Genomic DNA, 20,588 nt, shown 5'->3' on the forward strand with positions numbered 1-20,588 from the left:
TTCAACGGTAAGACGCCCGCCAGCACTTCAAGACTCATCGTATGGGTTGATTGCATGCAACCCAAGGCAATACGTAAACAACGATACTGAATTCTTTCCAGTTTAATGAAATGAATATTCGTAGCGGAGCGGAAACAGAAACATCCATATTCCATTACTGACAATATCGTCGTTTTGTACAACCTGATCAGGTCTCCTGGGTGAGAGCCCCACCAAGTTCCGGTTATTGTACGAAGGAAATTGATTCTCTGTAGGCATTTTCGTTTCAAATACCTAATGTGACATCCCCAGGTACCTTTGGAATCGAACCAGACCCCGAGATATTTAAATGTGAAAACCTGAGCTATGGTTTCACCCCCTAGTTGAAGCTGTAATTGCGCAGGTTCTCGCTTCCTTGAAAATACAACCAGCTCAGTTTTCTCCGTAGAGAACTCGATACCCATTTGAAAAGCCCATGTCGACAAGTTGTCGAGGGTATCTTGCAATGGTCCTTGGAGATCGGCAGCTTTGGGTCCTATAATAGACACAACACTGTCGTCGGCAAGTTGTCTTAGCGTGCAAGATGTGTTGATACATTCATCAATGTTATTTACGTAAAAGTTGTATAAAAGGGGGCTTAAGCATGAGCCCTGAGGAAGACCCATGTAACTGAATCGCTTTGTCGTCAAATCACCATGCTCAAAATGCATGTGTTTCTCGGACAATAGATTATATAAAAAGTTGTTCAAAACTGGTGAAAGACCATGCTGATGCAACTTCTCAGATAGAACGTTAATGGAAACTGAATCGAATGCCCCCTTGATGTCGAGGAAAACTGATGCCATTTGTTCTTTACGAGCAAATGCCATTTGAATTTCTGTTGAGAGCAACGCTAGACAATCGTTCGTTCCTTTGCCCCTGCGGAACCCAAATTGTGTACCTGAAAGCAATCCATTTGTTTCGACCCAATTGTCTAGACGGAAGAGAATCATTTTCTCCAACAATTTCCGGATACAGGAAAGCATAGCAATCGGCCGATACGAATTGTGATCGGAGGCTGGTTTTCCAGGTTTTTGAATAGTAATAACTCTCACTTCTCTCCATTCGTGTGGGACAATATTACCCTCGAGGAACTTGTTGAATAAATTCAGCAAGCGCCTTTTGGCAGAGTCGGGCAGATTTTTCAACAAGTTGAATTTAATTCTGTCTAACCCCGGGGCTCTATTGTTACACGACAAGAGCGCAAGTGAGAACTCTACCATCGAAAACGGTGTTTCGTTTGTATTCAATGTCGCGACGCGGGATATCTTCTGTTCCGGAACAGAATCAGGACATACTTTCTTAGCGAAATCAAATATCCAGCGGTTAGAATATTCCTCGCTTTCGTTCGCGTGATTTCGATTGCGCATGCGACGGGCCGTATTCCAAAGAGTGCTCATTGCTGTTTCTCTCGTTAATCCGTCAACAAACCTTCGCCAGTAACCGCGTTTCTTAGCTTTAATCAGACTTTTCATTTGAAATTCTAACGCCGCGTATTTCCGATAATTATCTGGAGTTCCGTTCCTTCTAAACGAGATGAAGGCTGAAGCTTTTTTCGTTTTCAGCTCTGAGCACTCTTTGTCCCACCATGGGTTGGGAGAACGCATACTAGTTTGCGCGCTAGGTACTCGTTTCGTCTGAGCTTGAATTGCGGTGTCAAGAATCAAGCCAGCCAAAAATGTATACTCTTCCTCCGGAGGAAGCTCCTGTGATGTTTCTAGTTTCTCAGATATCGAGCTCGCGTAACGTTTCCAATCAATGTTTCGTGTGAAATCGTACGAAACATTGATTGTTTCCGATGGTCTTCCACGGTTGGTGATAGAAACTATGATCGGCAAGTGATCGCTACCGTGAGGATCACAGATTACCTTCCACTTGCAATCTAACTGTAGCGAAGTCGAGCAAAGGGATAAATCCAGCGCACTTGGTTGTGCTGGAGGTCTAGGGTTCCGTGTCATTTCTCCCGTGTTTAGAATTGTCAAATTGAAGTTGTCACACAGATCTTGGATTAACGAAGAACGATTATCATCATATAAGCAGCCCCATCCTGTACCATGCGAGTTAAAGTCCCCTAAAACCAGCCGCGGTGAAGGAAGAAGTTCTATGATGTCTGCAAGCCGACGATGCCCTATCGAGACTCTGGGAGGAATGTAGATAGAAGCTATACATAGATCTTTGCCTTTAATATTAATTTGGCAAGCAACAACTTCAATTCCCGGTGTCGAGGGGAGGTTAATACGATAAAATGAATAGCACTTTCTAATCCCTAAAAGTACCCCTCCATAAGAGTCTTCTCGGTCCAGGCGGATTATGTTAAAATTATGGAAGTCGAGGTTGATGTTAGAAGTAAGCCAAGTTTCACTCAAGGAGAATACATCGCAATTATGAGTATGTATTAAGTGTTTGAAAGAATCAAGTTTTGGGATGATACTTCTGCAATTCCACTGAAGCACAATGATCATATCTTCGATTCTCAGTGGTAAATTATCCATCAAAAGATACGATCGCTGCAAGGAGGGGCCATTGTTCAGTCAACTGTTTTAAAAATGTCCTTACTGTTGGCAGTAGAGCAGTTAGGAAGCTTTTCAGAGGATCAGTAATATTGAAGGCTGTTAATATCCAGTCCACGATATCAGAAAATTTCAATAATCCAGCGTTTGTTGGATTTTCTGGTTGTGCTTTGGGGTCATTCGGGTTTTTTGATGCCCCAGGAAGTGCTGGGTACTCCTTATCATCCCTAAGTTTTTTGAACCCAGGAGGTGTTTGCTTCGGTTTTGAGTCAGCACTTTTTGTTTCCGTTTGGTTCTTTTGTGACGAAGAGGACAGTCTGAGGCCTTTACGAGGAAGCTTGGGAGAAGCCAGATTTTGTCTTTTCCTGCTTCCTTCAACCTGTGTGTAGGAAGGTCCTTCGCCTGGGTCGTCAGAGGTATCCTCTTCAACTGGCAAGATTGCAAACGGGTTCTCAGGGGTCGATGGAGTGGTTCTTTTTAAGATTTCCGCATAAGAACGTTTGGAACGTTCTTTCACGGATCGCTTCAATTTCTCCGCACGCTGTATGTACGTAGGGCACACCGAAAGATCATGAGGATTCTCCCCGCAGTAGCAACACTTTTCCACTGCTCTTCTGCAGAGATCGTCCTCATGGGCCTCTCCGCATTTGCCGCATCGCAGTTTGTTGCAACAATAGGTTGCCGTATGACCTAACTGTTTGCAGCTTGTACAATGCATTACCCGCGGTACATACAGCCGAACAGGTAGACGAACTCCACTCACTACCAAGTAATTTGGAAGTGCAGATCCGGCAAAAGTCACGCGAAATGAGTCCGATTGGTAAAATTTACCATCTATCGATTTGGAGTGCAATTGCTTGCACTCCAAAATTTTCACTGGATGAAGGTCGGGGTTTTTGAAACGGCCTACCCCGTCCTTCATCAGATCTTCGATTGTCAGACTTTCGTCACGGACCACACCGTCGATCTCCACCACATGAGACGGGACGTACACGCGGTACTCCTTCGTGAACAACTCGCTGGTAGCAATCGCGTTTGCTTGCTTCAGGTCGGACACAACAACGCGTAACTTGTTTGGCGAAACCTTATCTATTGTTTTTATTGCCGAGTAATGTTTTTCCAGGTCCCGAGCAATATTTAAAACTCTGAGAGACTTTAATTTGGGCCGGAAGTATACCACCCACGGACCCCCCGAGCCATCGTCTTGGTAAACTTTTTGGCGGGCAGGCAAAATCTTAGAGGGAGATGGAGGCATCGGAGAGGGAGATGGCATCGGAGAGGGAGATGGTATCGGAGGGGGAGATGGTATAGGAGGGGTAGATGGCATCTCGGAAGCAAACTCAGCCTCTAAATGTTCTTCGTTCATTCGTTCAGCTTCGCCCTCCTCCGAGACACCCCCACTGTCATCAATATTCATATTTAAAGTGCGGGAGTAAAGAAGTCTCCCGCACTTGAAATGAGAAAGAAAGAAATAAAATGAAAAGAAAATATATGAATAGTAAAAGTTGAAAGAAAAAGTTTGAGAAAATACTTAACAGTATGTCACGGTAAGCTGTTAGGTGAGTTGCTCCTTCACTCCTTCGTTGTGCTTCAGCGTGACCTTGACTCAGGATTTGGCTGCTGCGATGCGGGTAGCAAACAATAGAAATAACTGCTGCCCGAGGATAGCACAATAGCGTCTACTGTTGATACCGATACAAAACCGGTGCACAGACAGAACTCACTTGCGGGGATGCTACTTTTTATCACTTTTATTTAATGCCTATACTACAGCCTCTGCTGTGATAGGCACCTTCGTCTTACCGATGTCGATTGTTAAAAAAACGCGTGTGCTCACTTCGAACATTCGGTTACGAATGTCGACGAATTTGTTTTACATTAATGAATACTTGAAACACGAACAGAATACTGTTTTAAGGTTGTTCGCAACGCTGTTTGATAACGTATGGGTTGATCTATTTTAGATCTACGACTAAACCATGTCAATCACAACACTGAGATCTATTTTTCAAGCACAAATTTGAAACAGATTTAAAACTGCTCGACGAATATATTTCAAGTAAATGAAATTTTGAAACACGAATAGAACACTGTTATAAATTTTCTTACGTGAGTGTGGCTAGCGAGATCTGACAAGCGAAATGTCGAAGCGTTGAATGAGATATCAGAAATTGTACATATAAGCAGGAAATGTTTTGCACTGAATAATACAGTATCATTTAAAAGTACTGGAGCTCACTATCATCAAGAAATTTTCTCTAGAAATTCGTGACAAAACTTTATATCGTTTTCGAAATCATTTATTCTGTTTGACAGACAAATGTAGAATGGGTTTTAAATCTTCGCGTTGTGATCATCAAGCTCGAGTTTTATTTTGACAGTTTTAAATTATACGACAGCCTGCCATTTTATAACAGATATCCATCACAGCGTTGCGAATAGCCTATTTTTTTGTGTGAGTGTGTGTGACACGAAAAAAATGTCATAGCGTCGAAATGTCGTGACAGACGAAATGTCATAGCGTCGAATTACATTTCAGAAATTGTCAATATTTTGCACAGCTTCATTTAGAAGTACTCTATCTTACTATCAACTAGAAATTCTCCTGGAAGTTTGTGTCAAAAATTCATATCGTTTTCGAAATCATTTATTTTGTTTGTTTGTTTCTGATTTGAAACATCACAGTGAATAAACACAACACCAATACATTTACAGAAAAATATAAAACAGATTTCACATCTTCACGTTGAGACCATCAAGCTCGAGTTTTATTCTTGACAATTTCAAATTATACGACAGCCTGTCATTTTAGAACAGATATCTATCACAGCATTGTTAATAATCTAAGGGCAGTAATGATAAATTTTCCATACAAATTTGACAAACAAAGTAAATTTATTTCGAAGTTCTTCTTATGTTCGTTGTTGTGCAATTATTATACCACTTGATATCATTTTATTTTCAGTTAAAAGTGAACCCAAATAACATTCAATCCGTTACATTTTGAATTAGCCGAAGTATTAGTTAAACTTGACTGCTCGACCAAAAATAACTGCTCAACTGTCAAATTTTAACTAAAAGTAAATTTTTTTCGCGAGACGGTCCACGGCCTAAAAATGATTTTTTCAAACGGTATTCTAAATTTGGAAGATATGCCCTGCTCAATCACTACGGGTGCAGATCAATCAATTATACAGAAAAAACCAGGTTGTCAACTACTTGAAAAATGTACAACGGGAATTGAGATCCAATCTGAAGGGTGTACGAACAAAGGAAAGAATCTGCGTTATTTTCTATAAAGAAATTTGGAGACTACTGTATCGTAGAAAAATCTGCCAGCTTTTTTCGGAAAAAAATTTTCTCGTGGCTTTAGAAAGGAAGCCTTAAGCCAGCAACAAATTACACTCGCTGCGTTTAACGTTCCTGGATTTAATAATTCATTAAATATCATTATTATTGACGAGGATTCTATTCGGACGGCAATCGCTTGCACGAAGGCACCGATTTTCAACCACTGCAAGCAATATATTGTCAATACAATTTATGCCTAATGTATGGCTTCATGTTTAAGCACTCCAGAACAAGTTTTAAAAACAGACTTTACACTGATCTTTCCTCTGCCTTTGATATAATTAACCACGATATAACAATTGCTAAATTGGAAAGACTTGGATTCGGTTCTAAAATCCTTCGATGGTTGCAATCATATCTTATGAATCGTCGTTCAGCAGTGAGAATCATCGAACACGTTTCCAATGAGTTTATCGCTACGTCCAGAATTCCGCAGGGTAGCCATCTCGGGTTTTTTTTATATTTTTACTGTACTTCAATCCTGGAACAATCCTCACCAATTACCTAGCTATATAAGTCGCGTATTACTAATTGGTCTCGATACACTACAAGTTCGACGAGAAGTTTCAGGTGCTTTATAAATAACAGATGTTTTGAATTGGATTAACTGCCCTACTTTGTTCCGCGAAATTAATCACCCTCATCATTGTTTACGGCCGTATGCGATACGTTCGAAAGTATATCCAAATCGTATTCCCGTTTACGTTCGAATATCACACTTTTCAACATCGTACATGCATAAAAACAACGCCCATCCAATTTTAAACTATCAGTTCTGGTACAGACATGTCCCAGGTTGGCAGTTCAATGCATAGGACGCTGGTCTTACAAGCCAGTTGTCGTATGTTCGAGCCCCGGAAAGATTCTTAGTGTCAGTAGGATCCATAGTACTAGCCATGCAATGATTCTGTACACTAAGAATCGGCTGCGAAGTATGTTGAAACAGACAGACCAAATTCTACAAAAGGAATGTAATGCCAAGACTTTGTTTTCTGGTACAGACTTGAGTTGAAATCAAAAATGTTTAATATCATTTGTTATTTGAATTGTTTTTTCGCTGATATTGTATCATCATGCTTGCTTACGTCCGTATCGACTGTTCGACGAACACCTACTTTGGAACGAATGCGAACAAGCCATTCCTGTTTTCACTAGAATGTGTACGAACGCGATTCCTGTGCAAAAGAAGGATTGGCAGCGCAGGTAGTTTTTTTTAGAAAGATTGCAAGCATCAATAAAGTGATGAATGCTACATAATATATACATATCGTACTCAGGACCAATTTTATTCAAGTCGGCAAGGATGGCTTTTATCGTATCATAGAACGCTCACTAGCAACTCTTCACACGATTCAATTAGTGCCATCAAAGAGTGACGGATATCATCACAGCAACAAAAAAACGGCATGGTTCATTTAACATAGAATATACACCAGTGCGAGAGCGAATTTCTCTCGATGACCTGTCTGAGAATCAAAGGTTAGCGACTAGATGATTCTCATACTAGGTTGCAATATTTCAAAACCCTCGTGTGGAGCATTCACTGTGATTTTCAGACACAACTTATACAAAAGTTATATGCACATAGATAGAATAGGCGGGAATAGTAAAATGATTTTATCCCAATTATCCACTGCCCGTATAGAGTCGGATCGCAAAACAGAATGAGCGACCGTTTGTTACTTCAGAGCGAATCCCCACAGCTACATGCTAACCCATAATGCTCGATGATTTAAAACGATCAGAGCCATCCTTGATATCGAGGTCAATCAGTTTACATCGATCTTGGTAAATGGGAAGTTGGATCTGGATGAAAATCCAAAATTTTCTATGGGAGAGTTCTGAATCTAAGTTAAGAATGTATTTGAATCTAAGTTTCAGACCCGGATGTTAGTTCATGAGTCAGATTCTATAGTGACGGCATTTCTATGTGAGGAAAACAAAACGTAAAAATTAACAAGCATTAACAAAAAATCATAGGAATCACCTCGAATTAATTTTATTTCGTTTTTCACGTTAATAATGGATCCCTATTGGCCTTTACCCTATTAGAATATCGTTAAACCTAATAAATCTATATGGATATATTTAGTGGTTTTTATATAACATACTACAGACATTCTGTCAACATCCACTTTTAGTGAAAATTCCGAAGTATTCGTAACCCGTTGGTTTGTCGTAAGAGAAAATTGAAATGTTCATGTTTTCGTCACGTGATCAAATTAATACTCTATGAGTCACACTACAATTCCTCTTCGAGGTGAATGTTGACAGATCATAGCACGTTATCATAAAAATGTGTTTTGTATCTGATAAAATTTACACGTTCTAATGATAAAATCATTTTTTCTTGTTCTCCTTTATCTCCTCGATGGTGGCAGTGGATTCTGGATTTAATTCAAAAAATTTGTAATTCAACCATGTCGCAAATGAACACCATGCGAAATACGGAATGAATAAATAACCAGCAACTTTGTTCACATTGAAAAATGCAAATCCTGTTATCGCAACTGCAGAGCTTAGTGCACCTAGCTCTACCAAACTCTGTAATAATAAACGGATTATATTGTTATATATTAAACTATTAAACAAGAGCTTATACCCATTTTAAGTTATGTAGTTTGAAAAAAATTGGTGTCCATCCCCAGTTCAATGCCAACTGTACCCCATACAATATCAATGGTCCTCGTGCGACACCATCAAAGCCATTACCGTCTCTCCACACAAGATACGACGCAAAACCCATTCCGGCATACAAAGAAGTCCACACCGGACCAAAAATCCAATTTGGTGGACGACATGACGGAAAATTTAGTTTCTGATACCAACCTTTGATTTCTTGACGAGTCAGGTACCCGTTAACCCATCCACCCAATTGCGGTAACATTACTGCTCCAATAACTTTAACGATTTCGTCACGTTGACTCATGATTGAAAATTTATGAGCAATTTAGGCTGTTATCATTAAGGTTTCTACCGGTACATTAGCAAGAAAAATGCAATTTAAGCAAGATGGGCCACCACCACCGGCTTTAGCCACACAGCTACGCAGTGATGCCACTTTTTCCTGAAATCAAATCCGTAGATTTGGCTTCAAATCTACTTATGCTCGCAAGTATGCTCGTATACGTATGTCCATTGAGACGAACTTTTCGAGCGAAACTCTTTCGGCTGACATATCATCCTTCCCAATAACGACAAAACAATTCGCTAAATGCGTCTAAATTCTTAGAATGAAAATTAGTAATTACCAAATACGAGAAAAATAAATCAAAAGGTACGACAAATTAACAGTTTGAAATTCTAAGCGATAAAGACAAACTTCTAAAAATGAGTAATCGGTGACGATGGATGTTTGATAATTAGACATGAGGAACAACGATGTGACAATATTCAATTATTTTTCTTAGATATCTAGAGAAATAATAAAAAATGAAAACTCAATAATTTTTTGAAGAAATTATATTAAATCCGTAGATTTTGAATGGTCTATCCGTAGATCCGTAGAAAACACAAAAATCCGTAGATATACGGATAAATCCGTAGGGTTGGCATCGCTGCAGCTAAGGATGTCGTAATCAGCGCTGCCAACTATTAGGTTTTTTATCGTGACGACCAGAGATGCCATTTATACAGATTTATCTGTATTATACAGATTTTTACATGCGCATACAGATTTAATACAGAGTACAGATTTCTTAAATTTAATACAGATTTATACAGATTTCACCAAAAGTATTAAGGAAAAAATTAAACTATCTATTAGTATTTGAGCTATCTATTAGTATTTGATTGCAATGACGAGATAAACGTTCAGGAATCAACGTACAAATCACTTTTTTATATATATATTTTTTGTGCAGATATTTAATGAAGAACACTGAAATCCATTTATATTAAAAATTGTAACTAAATTGAACTTAAAAGTTAGACAAATCTTGGCATCATGAAACATTATTGCCAGACTGACAGTTGTATTACCTGACTTATGAAGTGAACATTTTCAAATTAGACAAGTATATGGCACCATAATTCAATTGTTGTTGATAAGAAAAAAAACTATAAAATTTCGTCGATGAATATAATATAAGATATGAAATTTAATCTACCACTCTATCTATACCCATAATCTATTGGAATAACACCTTTTAACATAATTGTACTGTAAAAATTACATTTTATTAGCGAATACAGATAAATACAGATATTTTATACTAATCAATACAGATTTTCTATGAAAATATCCTCTGCCAGCATAGTCCAGGTCTCGTGGCCATAGAGAACAACCGGTCTAATGAGCGTTTTGTAGATGATCAATTTCGTGCGGTTGCGTACTTTTCTCGATCGGAGGGTTTTTCTGAGTCCAAAGTACGCACGATTCCCTGCCAAAATACTTCTATGAATTTCTCTGCTGGTGTCATTATCGGCGGTCACTAGTGAGCCCAAATACACGAACTCGTCAACCACCTCGATATCGTCACCGTCTATCAATCGCCCTTATTCTGAATAACGACGTATTTGTGCATTTTATAACTATTAATCGGAAACGGAATCACCCAGAGCGGTACACTTCTTACCTGTAAGGTTGTTCGTGGTGAAATGTCCAAAGCAATTCTGTTACAGCGCGCTTGACCTGGTGCAATGATGTCTACCGCAATTTGTCATGGCATACTATACATTAGTTATTATAAACTCGTTTGCACCCACACATCCACCCTCTTCTCAAAAAAAAAATGAAATACTAGTTCTCTTAGCTTTACTTCTAATAAATCAAAATAAAAACAAATAAAATAATCTTATAGGTCGATATACGAGAACTTATGTCAGAGAAGGAATAACGTTTCAGTGTAATCATACAGTTTCACTCAAGTTTTCAGATTTTTCGCAATGCTCAGATTTTTTTTTAACCTTTGGCATCCCTGGGTGTATCGAGTGGTATATCGCTCGGATCCACGATGTAGAATTAACACTGCACACTTCGAAAAAATCCTGTGATTTTATATTTTATCAAATGCACATAAATGGAGCAATTTTACGTGCAAGAACATTCAATATTATAGCTAAAATTCCATGACATGAAATTCATTGAAATAAAAAGAAGGTTATGATTGCGACCGCTGTGACTTGAACTGAGAATAATCGGATTACAAAGTACGTCCATTGATCGACTGAGCAACAGAAGAACACATCTGTATTCATACAGTCTAACCCGCTAGCCGAATGCACACTACAATCAAACTAGTAAAATTCATGCACTACAATCAAACTAGTAAAATATTAAGCCATTATTTGGAGGCCGCAGAACAAGCCCAAACCAAACGATTTCTTGGTCCATCGTCTAACAGAAGGCCTCCAAGCCCTTGGTGGGACAAAGAGTGCTCAGGTGCTAAACACGCGAAAAAAAATGCTTTCAAAACGTTTTTAAAACGAGGATGAGGAACTCTTCAGAACTTTGAAAAATTCTTGTTTTAGAAACCAAGTACAAGAACATACTTCGAGCCAAGAAATGCAGCTATTAGAGACATTTTGTCGAAGGTTTGTCAATACGACCAGTCGAATGAGGAATCGTTACGTAGGACATGAGAGTGAGGAATACTCGAACAGATGGATATTTGATTTTGCTTCTGTCCGCTCCTCTATAATTGTTACGTAAATGACATTGACAGCTAACCCCATGTACACTAAGACAACTGCAAAAACCATTGCAAGATACCTTAGATCACTTGTCCGTTTGGGCTGTTCATCTGGGTATCGAATTCTCTGCGGAAAAAACGGAGCTGGTCGTATTTTCAAGAAAGCATGATCCCGCGCAGCTTCAGCTTCATATGATGGGAAGAATTATCCAACAGGTTTTGACTTTCAAATACCTCGGAGTGTGGTTTGATTCCAAATGCACGTGGGGAGGACACATTAGGTATGTGATAACAAAATGCCAACAAAAAGTAAATTTTCTTCGAAAAATAAAACAGGATTTTGGTGGGGTGCTCATCCGCAAGATCTAATAAAATTGTATCAAACAACGATACTTTCAGTGATGGATTGTGGATGCGTTTGTTTTCGTTCCCCTGCAAACTCTCATATTATCAAACTTGAGCGAATTCAGTACCGTTGTTTGCGAATTGCCTTAGGCTGGATGCATTCGACACATACAATGAGTCTTGAAGTTCTGGCAGGAGTTCTTCCATTGAAAGATCGTTTTTAGGAGCTTTCATCGCGACTGCTAATAGCATGTGAGGTACTGAATCCCTTAGTTATTAATAACTTCGAAAGGCTAGTTGAGTTTCAATCTCAAACAAGATTCATGACAGTATATTTTATCCATATGTTACAGGAAATCGACTCTTCAAGATATATTCCTATCCGTCACAGCCTCCTAAATGTCCCTGACTCAACTTAATTTTTCGACACATCCATGCAGCGTGGAATTCCGGAACACCTACGCTCGATGGAAATCCCAAAAACATGTTCAAGTAAGTTCAGTCCTATTGACTCTGAGAAAATGTTTTACACGGACGGATCGCGAATTGAAAAAGCGACAGGGTTTGGTATGTTCAACAATAATGTTTCGGCCTCATTTAGGCTTCAAGAACCTGCATCTGTTTATATAGCAGAGTTAGCAGCATCTGTTTATATAGCAGAGTTAGATTATCTGGGTCGGTGGATGCACTCAATTATTCCTAAAATATCGACAAAGGCATGGTTCAGGGGACTGAATGTGAGTAGGGACTTCATTCGTGTGATATCCAGACTCATGTCCAATCACTACACATCTCCTTCGAATTGGACTTTCCTAGACTAATCATTGTGCTTATGGCGAAGGTTATCGCGATATTGATCATGTCGTTTGGACATGCGTGGAGTATCGTGATGTCAGATCTCAACTAATAAGTTTCTTGCGTACCCAAGGTAGACTATCCAATGTCCCAGTAATAGTAAATCGCTTGATAAAAACATACTAATATGATATTCGAAATGTATTACGTTTAAAGTACTATATATTGTGGATGCCAAGGCGAAGAAAAACTTAAGCATATTGCCTATTAAATAAACGTACTTATGGAAAAAAAAATTAAGCCATTACAAATGAAATTTTCCAGGTCTTTATGAGTACACCTGTAAAATACAATTTTTTTTTTGTGTGTGGTGTATCATGATGGCGAAGCGAAACTCCTACATTATTTGTTTGTACATTTTCTAAATCATTGTCAACATGTTTTCGAGTTCGATTTCACTACCTGAAGCATAACATGCTCAAATTGCACGGCGTTACTGAAATCGTTGACTCCTCGTCAGTCTGATCAACAGATGCGTCAAATGTCGTCTGATTCTCTGCATTGCTCGTACCGCTGACCCATCGGACATATTTTCCGTTATTCTCCATATATCTTGCTTTTAACACTTTTTTTTGTGGTCTGGAATTGCACGCAAAAATATGCGCGTAAGATTACTTACGAAGCAAATGTGCGCGATCTCAAAATCCGCTTTGCAATGCACGATTATTCAAATCCGCTTTTTTTTATTTGCACGGCCACGTTGCCTGCTTCCTTTTGTGCGCGACGTTTCCGGTCCGCTTATTTAAATTTAAATATTTGCGCGACCTTCCTGGTCCGCTCTGTGATGCGCGATTTCGAGAATCCGCCATTTTTATTAAAATTGCGCGACCTTCCTGGTCCGCTTATAATGCGCGACCATAGTGATCCGCTTTTTCATTCATTTCATTTTCTCTTCGGCCATTTTCGTTTCACAATTGAACGAGAAAATCTGCGTACCAGATAGTACGATTGTAGCCGAATATTGGTATATATTTTGAGTTGCCCAATCGGACATATTTTCCGTCGTTTGCCATATTACTTTAGTTTAACGCCTTTTTGTGGTCTGGAATTATACACAAAAATATATGCGTGAGATAACTTATAACTGAAATGTACGCGATCTAACGATCCGCTTTACGATGCGCGATTATTGAAAATCCGCTCATTAATTTTCTTTTTTTTTTCATTTGCACGGCCACGTTGCATGCTCCGTTTATGCGCGACGTTTTCGGTTCGCTCGTTTATATTTAAATATTTGCGTGACCTTCCAGATCCGCTATGTGATGCGCGATTTTATGAATCCACCTTTTTCAATTAAAAAAAATCGTCAACATTTTTTTAAATGTATTTTAATGCGCGACCTTCTTGGTCCGCTTTGATGCGCGACCTTCCTGGTCCGCTTTGATGCGCGACCTTCTTGGTCCGCTTATGATGCGCGACCTTCCTGGTCCGCTTATGATGCGCGACCTTCCTGGTCCGCTTTGATGCGCGACCTTCTTGGTCCGCTTATGATGCGCGACCTTCCTGGTCCGCTTATGATGCGCGACCATAATGATCCGCTTGTTCCAGTTATTTTCAACGTTACGTAATCTCCACCGACGCTTCTTTTTTTTTTCATTTGAAAATGAAAACCTTTGTGCCAAATATTTGAATAATTTTCTGTTGCTTTAGGTGATTCCGTTTCCGTTTTGAATAACTATGCTATTTGAATTGCAACTCCTGGCAGGATCGCCATTGTGCATTTTATAACTATTAATCGGAAACGGAATCACCCAGAGCGGTACACTTCTTACCTGTAAGGTTGTTCGTGGTGAAATGTCCAAAGCAATTCTGTTACAGCTCGCTTGACCTGGTGCAATGATGTCTACCGCAATTTGTCATGGCATACTATACATTAGTTATTATAAACTCGTTTGCACCCACACAATATCTGGCATCTCTGGTGACGACAGTGACGACATGAATGAACAAGTATTCATCCTTGACAGTTCAGCGGTACTGTTTACAAACAAGCTTGAACAAAAATCGAAGAGCACATCTAAAACAATCATCTTTACACTTTGCAACTAGTCACTTTTATTTAATAAATATCAAAAACGAACCGTATTCAATCGTGAACAAATGTTTTAAAACTTTATTTAGGCGATACGGACCGTAAATGGTCTAATCCAATTTGTCAATAAACAAACAAAAGAAATTTCTGTTAACAAACAGTACTGCTGGACTGTCAAAAAGTGTTCATCCGATTGAGGTTAGCAGTGACGGTAAAAAACCTAATACCGATTTATACCGAATTTTGGACTCGATCAAAGATGCCGTTTATACAGATTTATCTGTATTATACATATTTTCACTAGCGCATACAGATTAAATACAGAGTACAGATTTTAACCAGCCCGTTCGCAAGGATAGGGCGCTACAGCAAGTGCTATCGCAGCCAACATCTGAAGCATTTGGTGGGCAATCAGAGCGCTCAGAGTATGGTAAACAAACATTCGAGCATTTCAAATCGAGTAAAAACTTAATTTCCTTATCGTAGTGATGATATTCTGATCGATAATTTGCGGGGAAGTGCGGTAAAGCGACGACACGACCAGGCACTCCGAAGAAAAATCAGCATTAAAACTGTTCGCTAACGATTCACCGTCAGTTACCACAAATCTAGCGACCCCTTGTAAATGATAAAAATAATCTTCTCGAGCAACACTGTTTAAGTTGCTAGGGACTAGTTACCAAGGAACCCCAAAACAAATAAACATGTTTTGAAAGCGGTGGAATAGTTCTATTAGTGTTAAACTTTGTCCAAATTGAGCAGAAATGCATTTAAATGAACTCGATTTTCGGAATTTAATCGAAACTATGGATGAAACCAACGAACGAGGACAATGATCTGCTTCCAGCGATTCATCCGTACACTTCAACTGCTAGCTTTTCTGGGCAGTAGGATTCGGTGTAATATGCCGGTGTCAAAATTATTTTGTGTCGGTTGATTGCGCGACAGTGGAAACAGTATTTCACCTTGTTGGCCACTATTCGAGGATTACTAGTGGAATTCCACAAAGAAATCATTTTACCGTACGTTATGCAGGTACCGCAGAGCACTTGCCTCGCTCAGCTCGTTGTCGATCATTTCCATGTCTTCCTTCTCACACAACGGTTTCAAGTCAAGACCTGAATTTTGAACTTGGCTTTATAAAAGACATAACTCATATTCCTCAATTTTTACATTCCGTCATGTAAATTCATTAAAATGTTCCGTAATATAATACCCGATCTGAAATTTATTTTGTTTACATTCATCTTGCCTTCGGTATGCAGTAACCAAGGTTATGGTGACTGTTATTCAAAATCAATAAATATATCAACTTGTGCTGCCAGTTTAAAAAAATTCACTAGCGTTTCCGATTTGACATTTCCAGTTACTGAGGGGTAGTTAAATTTACGATACAGTTTTGATAGACGAGTGGCAGGTCGTGTCGTCGGGTAAAGGCTACTGAATAAACAAATAGTTTGTAATATCCAATTTTTTGTTAGCCATTCTTCTTCATTGTTTTGGTTTTTGCAAAATGATGCTGGCCACAGTTTCATGACGTCATAGCAGGAGACTGATTTTAAGTACGATTCAGATGGTCCGGCTTCTTCCGTCACCGTCACCGGAACGTCAACATCTCACCGTCATTCTGATTCACACGATCCGGTTTCCTATCCGTGTCCGTCATGTCATTTTCTTACACGCAGAATTTGAAGAACTTAGTTAGCACAATTTTATGTCACTAATACAAAATCTGGGAGCTTTTTAAGCCAATCGATTTGTTGTTTTCCTACCTTTTAATCGAATAAATAACATTCAAAATTAACTAGAAAGAGAAAAAAACAAAACAATCAGTTCCACTCCTCAACAACGTAATAGTATGTTCACATTGACGCTGATATCAAGTGATATTGGGATATACTTGATATCCGATATCATGTGCGATATCACTTGATATCCCATAGAATTTGATGTCAACGTGTAACACCATTTTAGCATGATATCCGGGATATCATGTACGATATCATGTCGAGTTGTCAAAAATCGCAACTAGCAACACGGATAATGGCATTGAACGCACTCATTTATGAACGTCACTTTGAGAGTGACAATAAACAATCATTATAATTTTGATTTTATCAACGAATATTGGCGTTCGGAGACCGATAAATGCGAGACATCAATTATTGATTGAATTTTAGGAGAGAAAAGCAATATTATTTATCTTACTTCTAATGGGAACATTCTATATGACAACTTGATTGTCAAAAGATATCATTTCGATCATATGAGAACACTTCGTAGTGTTGAGCAAGATGCACCAGCGCGTGATTGGGTGGCAGCCAATCATTGATAGAATGTGCGTATTGGAGATCAAGGGCCGTTTCTTCAATTACAGCATCATCAACGCACGATGTAAAATACCTGGTGATCACTTTTTTCTATGTGTTAGTGCGGTTGTCATTTTATTTTGGAATAACAGAGAGACGTGAAGAAGAAAAAACATAAACAAATGACGTTTCGGGAGTTGCTTTTATGAAAATATTTAGAGTTGGTTCTGTTTGCGAAAATATTAGCAGTGAAATGCGGTGTTTTGTTCCGGGATGTTTCAATCGTTTTCATCACCTGCATTTGAAATGCCACCCACAGCACAATCACTCCATTATTTATAATAACTGTAATAGATACCACAGTGCGATCCGCCAAATCCTTCCTCCAACGAAATGAACAGAATCGGATGTGTGTAAAATTTTCTATATTTCGACGTTACCTTGCAAGCCCTTGAAGAAAAAATGTCCAGATTTTCAATTAGTGCCAAAGATTCGCTAGGCTGAGCGACAACTGAAGTAACTTAGAAGTGAAATCCCGATCTGAAATGGTCATTTGTTTATGTTTACATGCTTGAATCCCGGCGCGCCATACTTAATTTCGTGAGAAAATTACCAACACAACCAAACCTGTCTTACTACGCCACCAGTGTATTTTACGTCGTGTCATCAACGTGCACTGCCCACATGAGACGAGACCCGATGACGAGATGGAAGCATTCTACGCGCAGCTGGAACAAACCTACGACAGCTGCCCACGGCGGGATGTAAAACTCGTCATCGGCGACATGAATGCTCAGGTAGGCCGGGAGACAATGTAAAGACCCGTGATCGGGCTGGAGAGCCTGCACGCGGTAACAAACCACAACGGTCAACGATGCGTAAACTTTGCAGCCTCCCGAGGAATGGTAGTTCGAAGCTCTTTCTTCCCCCGCAAAGATATCCACAAAGACACCTGGAGATCACCTGATTAACATACGGAAAATCAAATCAACCACGTTCTCATCGACGGGCGATTTTTCTCCGACGTCAACAATGTCCTCACTTACCGCAGTGCCAACATTGATTCTGACCACTACCTTGTCGCGGTTTGTATGCGCTCAAAACTATCGACGGTGCCAAATACTCGTCGCACAGAAACGCCGGGACTAAATTTCGAGCAGCTACGTAGCATGCTTGGCGCGGCGACTCTTGAAGGCTGCTGGAGGAACATAAGGTCCGCCGTGAGTAGCACTGCTGCAACCGTTCTAGGTACGAGGTTATCGAATCGAGGAAATGACTGGTTTGAAGGCGAATGTCAGCAGTTGGTCGAAGAAAAGAATGCAGCAAGGGCGAGGATGCTACAACACCGCTCTAGAGCGACCGAGGAACGATACAGACAGGCGCGGAACGATCAGAACACGGTTTTCCGGAAGAAAAAGTGCTACCAGGAAGACCAAGATCGCGAAGCGATAGAACAGCTGTACCAAATACAAATTATAATACGGAGTACTCCGACAAATTTTCAAGGACACATTTTGCATCGTGCGGTACACTGTCATGATACACTGTCAGAGTGACGGTGTACCTTATTGAATTTTATATAAAACTGGCAACTCTGATGACTGGAAAATGATTCACCATAGTGACTGTTTATTATGCTCATAAACAAAGATGTTTAATTTTTCGAGATCGTGGAAAATCCGAAAGAATTTGAATGTAATTGAAGCTGGTTTTTGTGATTACCATTGTTTGACTAAGAACCGATATGACTATCGACATCTGGAAGCACCCGGATTCAGTTTTGAAAACTGTCGCAGGTTAGTGTCGTCAGAGGAAACGCAAGACTTGAATTTCTAACCTTGATGTTTTATAGAAATGCTCAACAATGCACCAACGATTTGTTCCGCCGAAAGCTATTAAAACTCGTGCTACTGAGAGACCAATCGTGGAGGATAAAAACTGCGAAAATATTCACTACTTGACTAAAAACATGAACTACTGTGGTGCCGGAACAGCTGCTGACACGGAAATAACCACTCATATGATATCGTCAAATTTAGAATTACACCGGTTAAATACTGGATGAACAGTCTCGGTAGTTATTGCTAATACGATGTTGAAACAGTTTTTGTTTCGCTATCAAGGTCATATTAGCGCTGCTTTGGTTTTAGGGGGTGTGGATCATACGGGATCGTATATTTATTGTATTTATCCTCACGGATCGACAGATAAGCTGCCTTATGCTACAATGGGATCGGGCAGACTTGCAGTCCGTGTTCGAGTCTCGCTGGAAACCAGATATGGATGAAGAGGAGAGCAAAAAGTTGGTTCGTGAGGCAATTTCTGCCGGAATTTTCAACGATTTAGGATCCGGTTCTAACATTGATCTATGTGTGATTAGAAAGAATGATGCACAATATTTGAGGACGTTCGAGGAAGCTACTAAAAAAGGTAGCCGTTCCCTCGCATATGACTACAACAACGGCAGTTCAACAGAGCAAATGTTTCAACATTGATATTACCGAGGAATGCGAGCGCACTCTGATCTCTGATTCAATCGTTTATTATTTAACATATTAAAACGTCAATAAATACACAATTCCAGATATGCTACAACAACTTGTTGGATATTTGTCGATCACTTGTGGTCCAGAAGAATATCACACTGGCGTCAGTTATGAATATGGTTCTTCCATTAAAAAAAAACAATATGAAACTTGGTAATGGAATAAATAAAATACCTCAAATCACCGAAGTTTTCGTTTTGAAATATAAGTCATTTCATTCATAAATGTTTTCATCCGCTATTCGATAGCGACGCATTGTTTTCATGATAATTACTAGCATGCTTCGATGTCGTAGTGTTGCCAGAGATTTTCTTTTTCAACTTTTCTAAGCTGTCATGACGAAAAAGTAAAACATGCTAGGCTAAATTGATCATTCTGTGAACCAAACATTAGCGCTCCGAATGTATGGGACTTAGGGGTATTATTATTTGTATTTGGCTGTACCGCGCAAATGACACACGGAGGTTCTATGAGAAGGTGAACCGCTCACGTAGAGGCTACACGCCACAGGCCGAAATGTGCAGAGATAACAGTGGTAACCTTCTCACGAACGAACGTGAGGTGATCGACAGGTGGAAGCAGTACTATGACGAGCATCTGAATGTCGAAGCACAAGATACGGTATCTCAATCTGGGTGCACGTTCAGTCGACGACAGATTCCCAGCCCCTGATCTGTCGGAGATAAGTGAGGGGATCGGCAAGCTGAGGAACAACAAAGATTTGGGAGGAGGAGAATCTACCGCAGGAATGGACGGATGGAGTGGTATGTCCCGTCTACAAAAAGGACCATAAGCTAGACTGTTGCAATTACCGCGCAATCACATTGCTGAACGCCGCCTACAAGGTACTCTCCCAAATTTTTTGCCGTCGTCTATCACCAATAGCTAAGGAATTCGTAGGGCCGTACCAAGCGGGATTTACTGGAGCCCGCGCCACTACGGATCACATATTCGCGATAAGACAAGTACTCCAGAAGTGTCGTGAATAC

General features: G+C 39.7%; 1 protein-coding gene and 1 pseudogene across 1 annotated transcript; one reads left to right on the plus strand and one right to left on the minus strand.

Moving 5' to 3' along the window:
- Positions 1 to 7,862: 7,862 nt before the first annotated feature.
- Positions 7,863 to 8,938, minus strand: LOC131425191 (translocator protein). Its single transcript, XM_058586851.1, has 2 exons — positions 8,482 to 8,938; positions 7,863 to 8,423 (listed from the first exon to the last, which is right to left on the minus strand). Exons 1-2 carry the CDS (start codon positions 8,806 to 8,808, stop codon positions 8,220 to 8,222), a joined length of 531 nt encoding a protein of 176 aa, XP_058442834.1. The 5' UTR covers positions 8,809 to 8,938; the 3' UTR covers positions 7,863 to 8,219.
- Positions 8,939 to 18,537: 9,599 nt separating this feature from the next.
- LOC131440182 (proteasome subunit beta type-7-like) lies at positions 18,538 to 19,817 on the plus strand (annotated as a pseudogene).
- Positions 19,818 to 20,588: the final 771 nt, after the last annotated feature.

This window comes from Malaya genurostris, chromosome 1, assembly GCF_030247185.1.
Source record: "Malaya genurostris strain Urasoe2022 chromosome 1, Malgen_1.1, whole genome shotgun sequence".
Taxonomy (NCBI): Eukaryota; Metazoa; Arthropoda; class Insecta; order Diptera; family Culicidae; genus Malaya; species Malaya genurostris.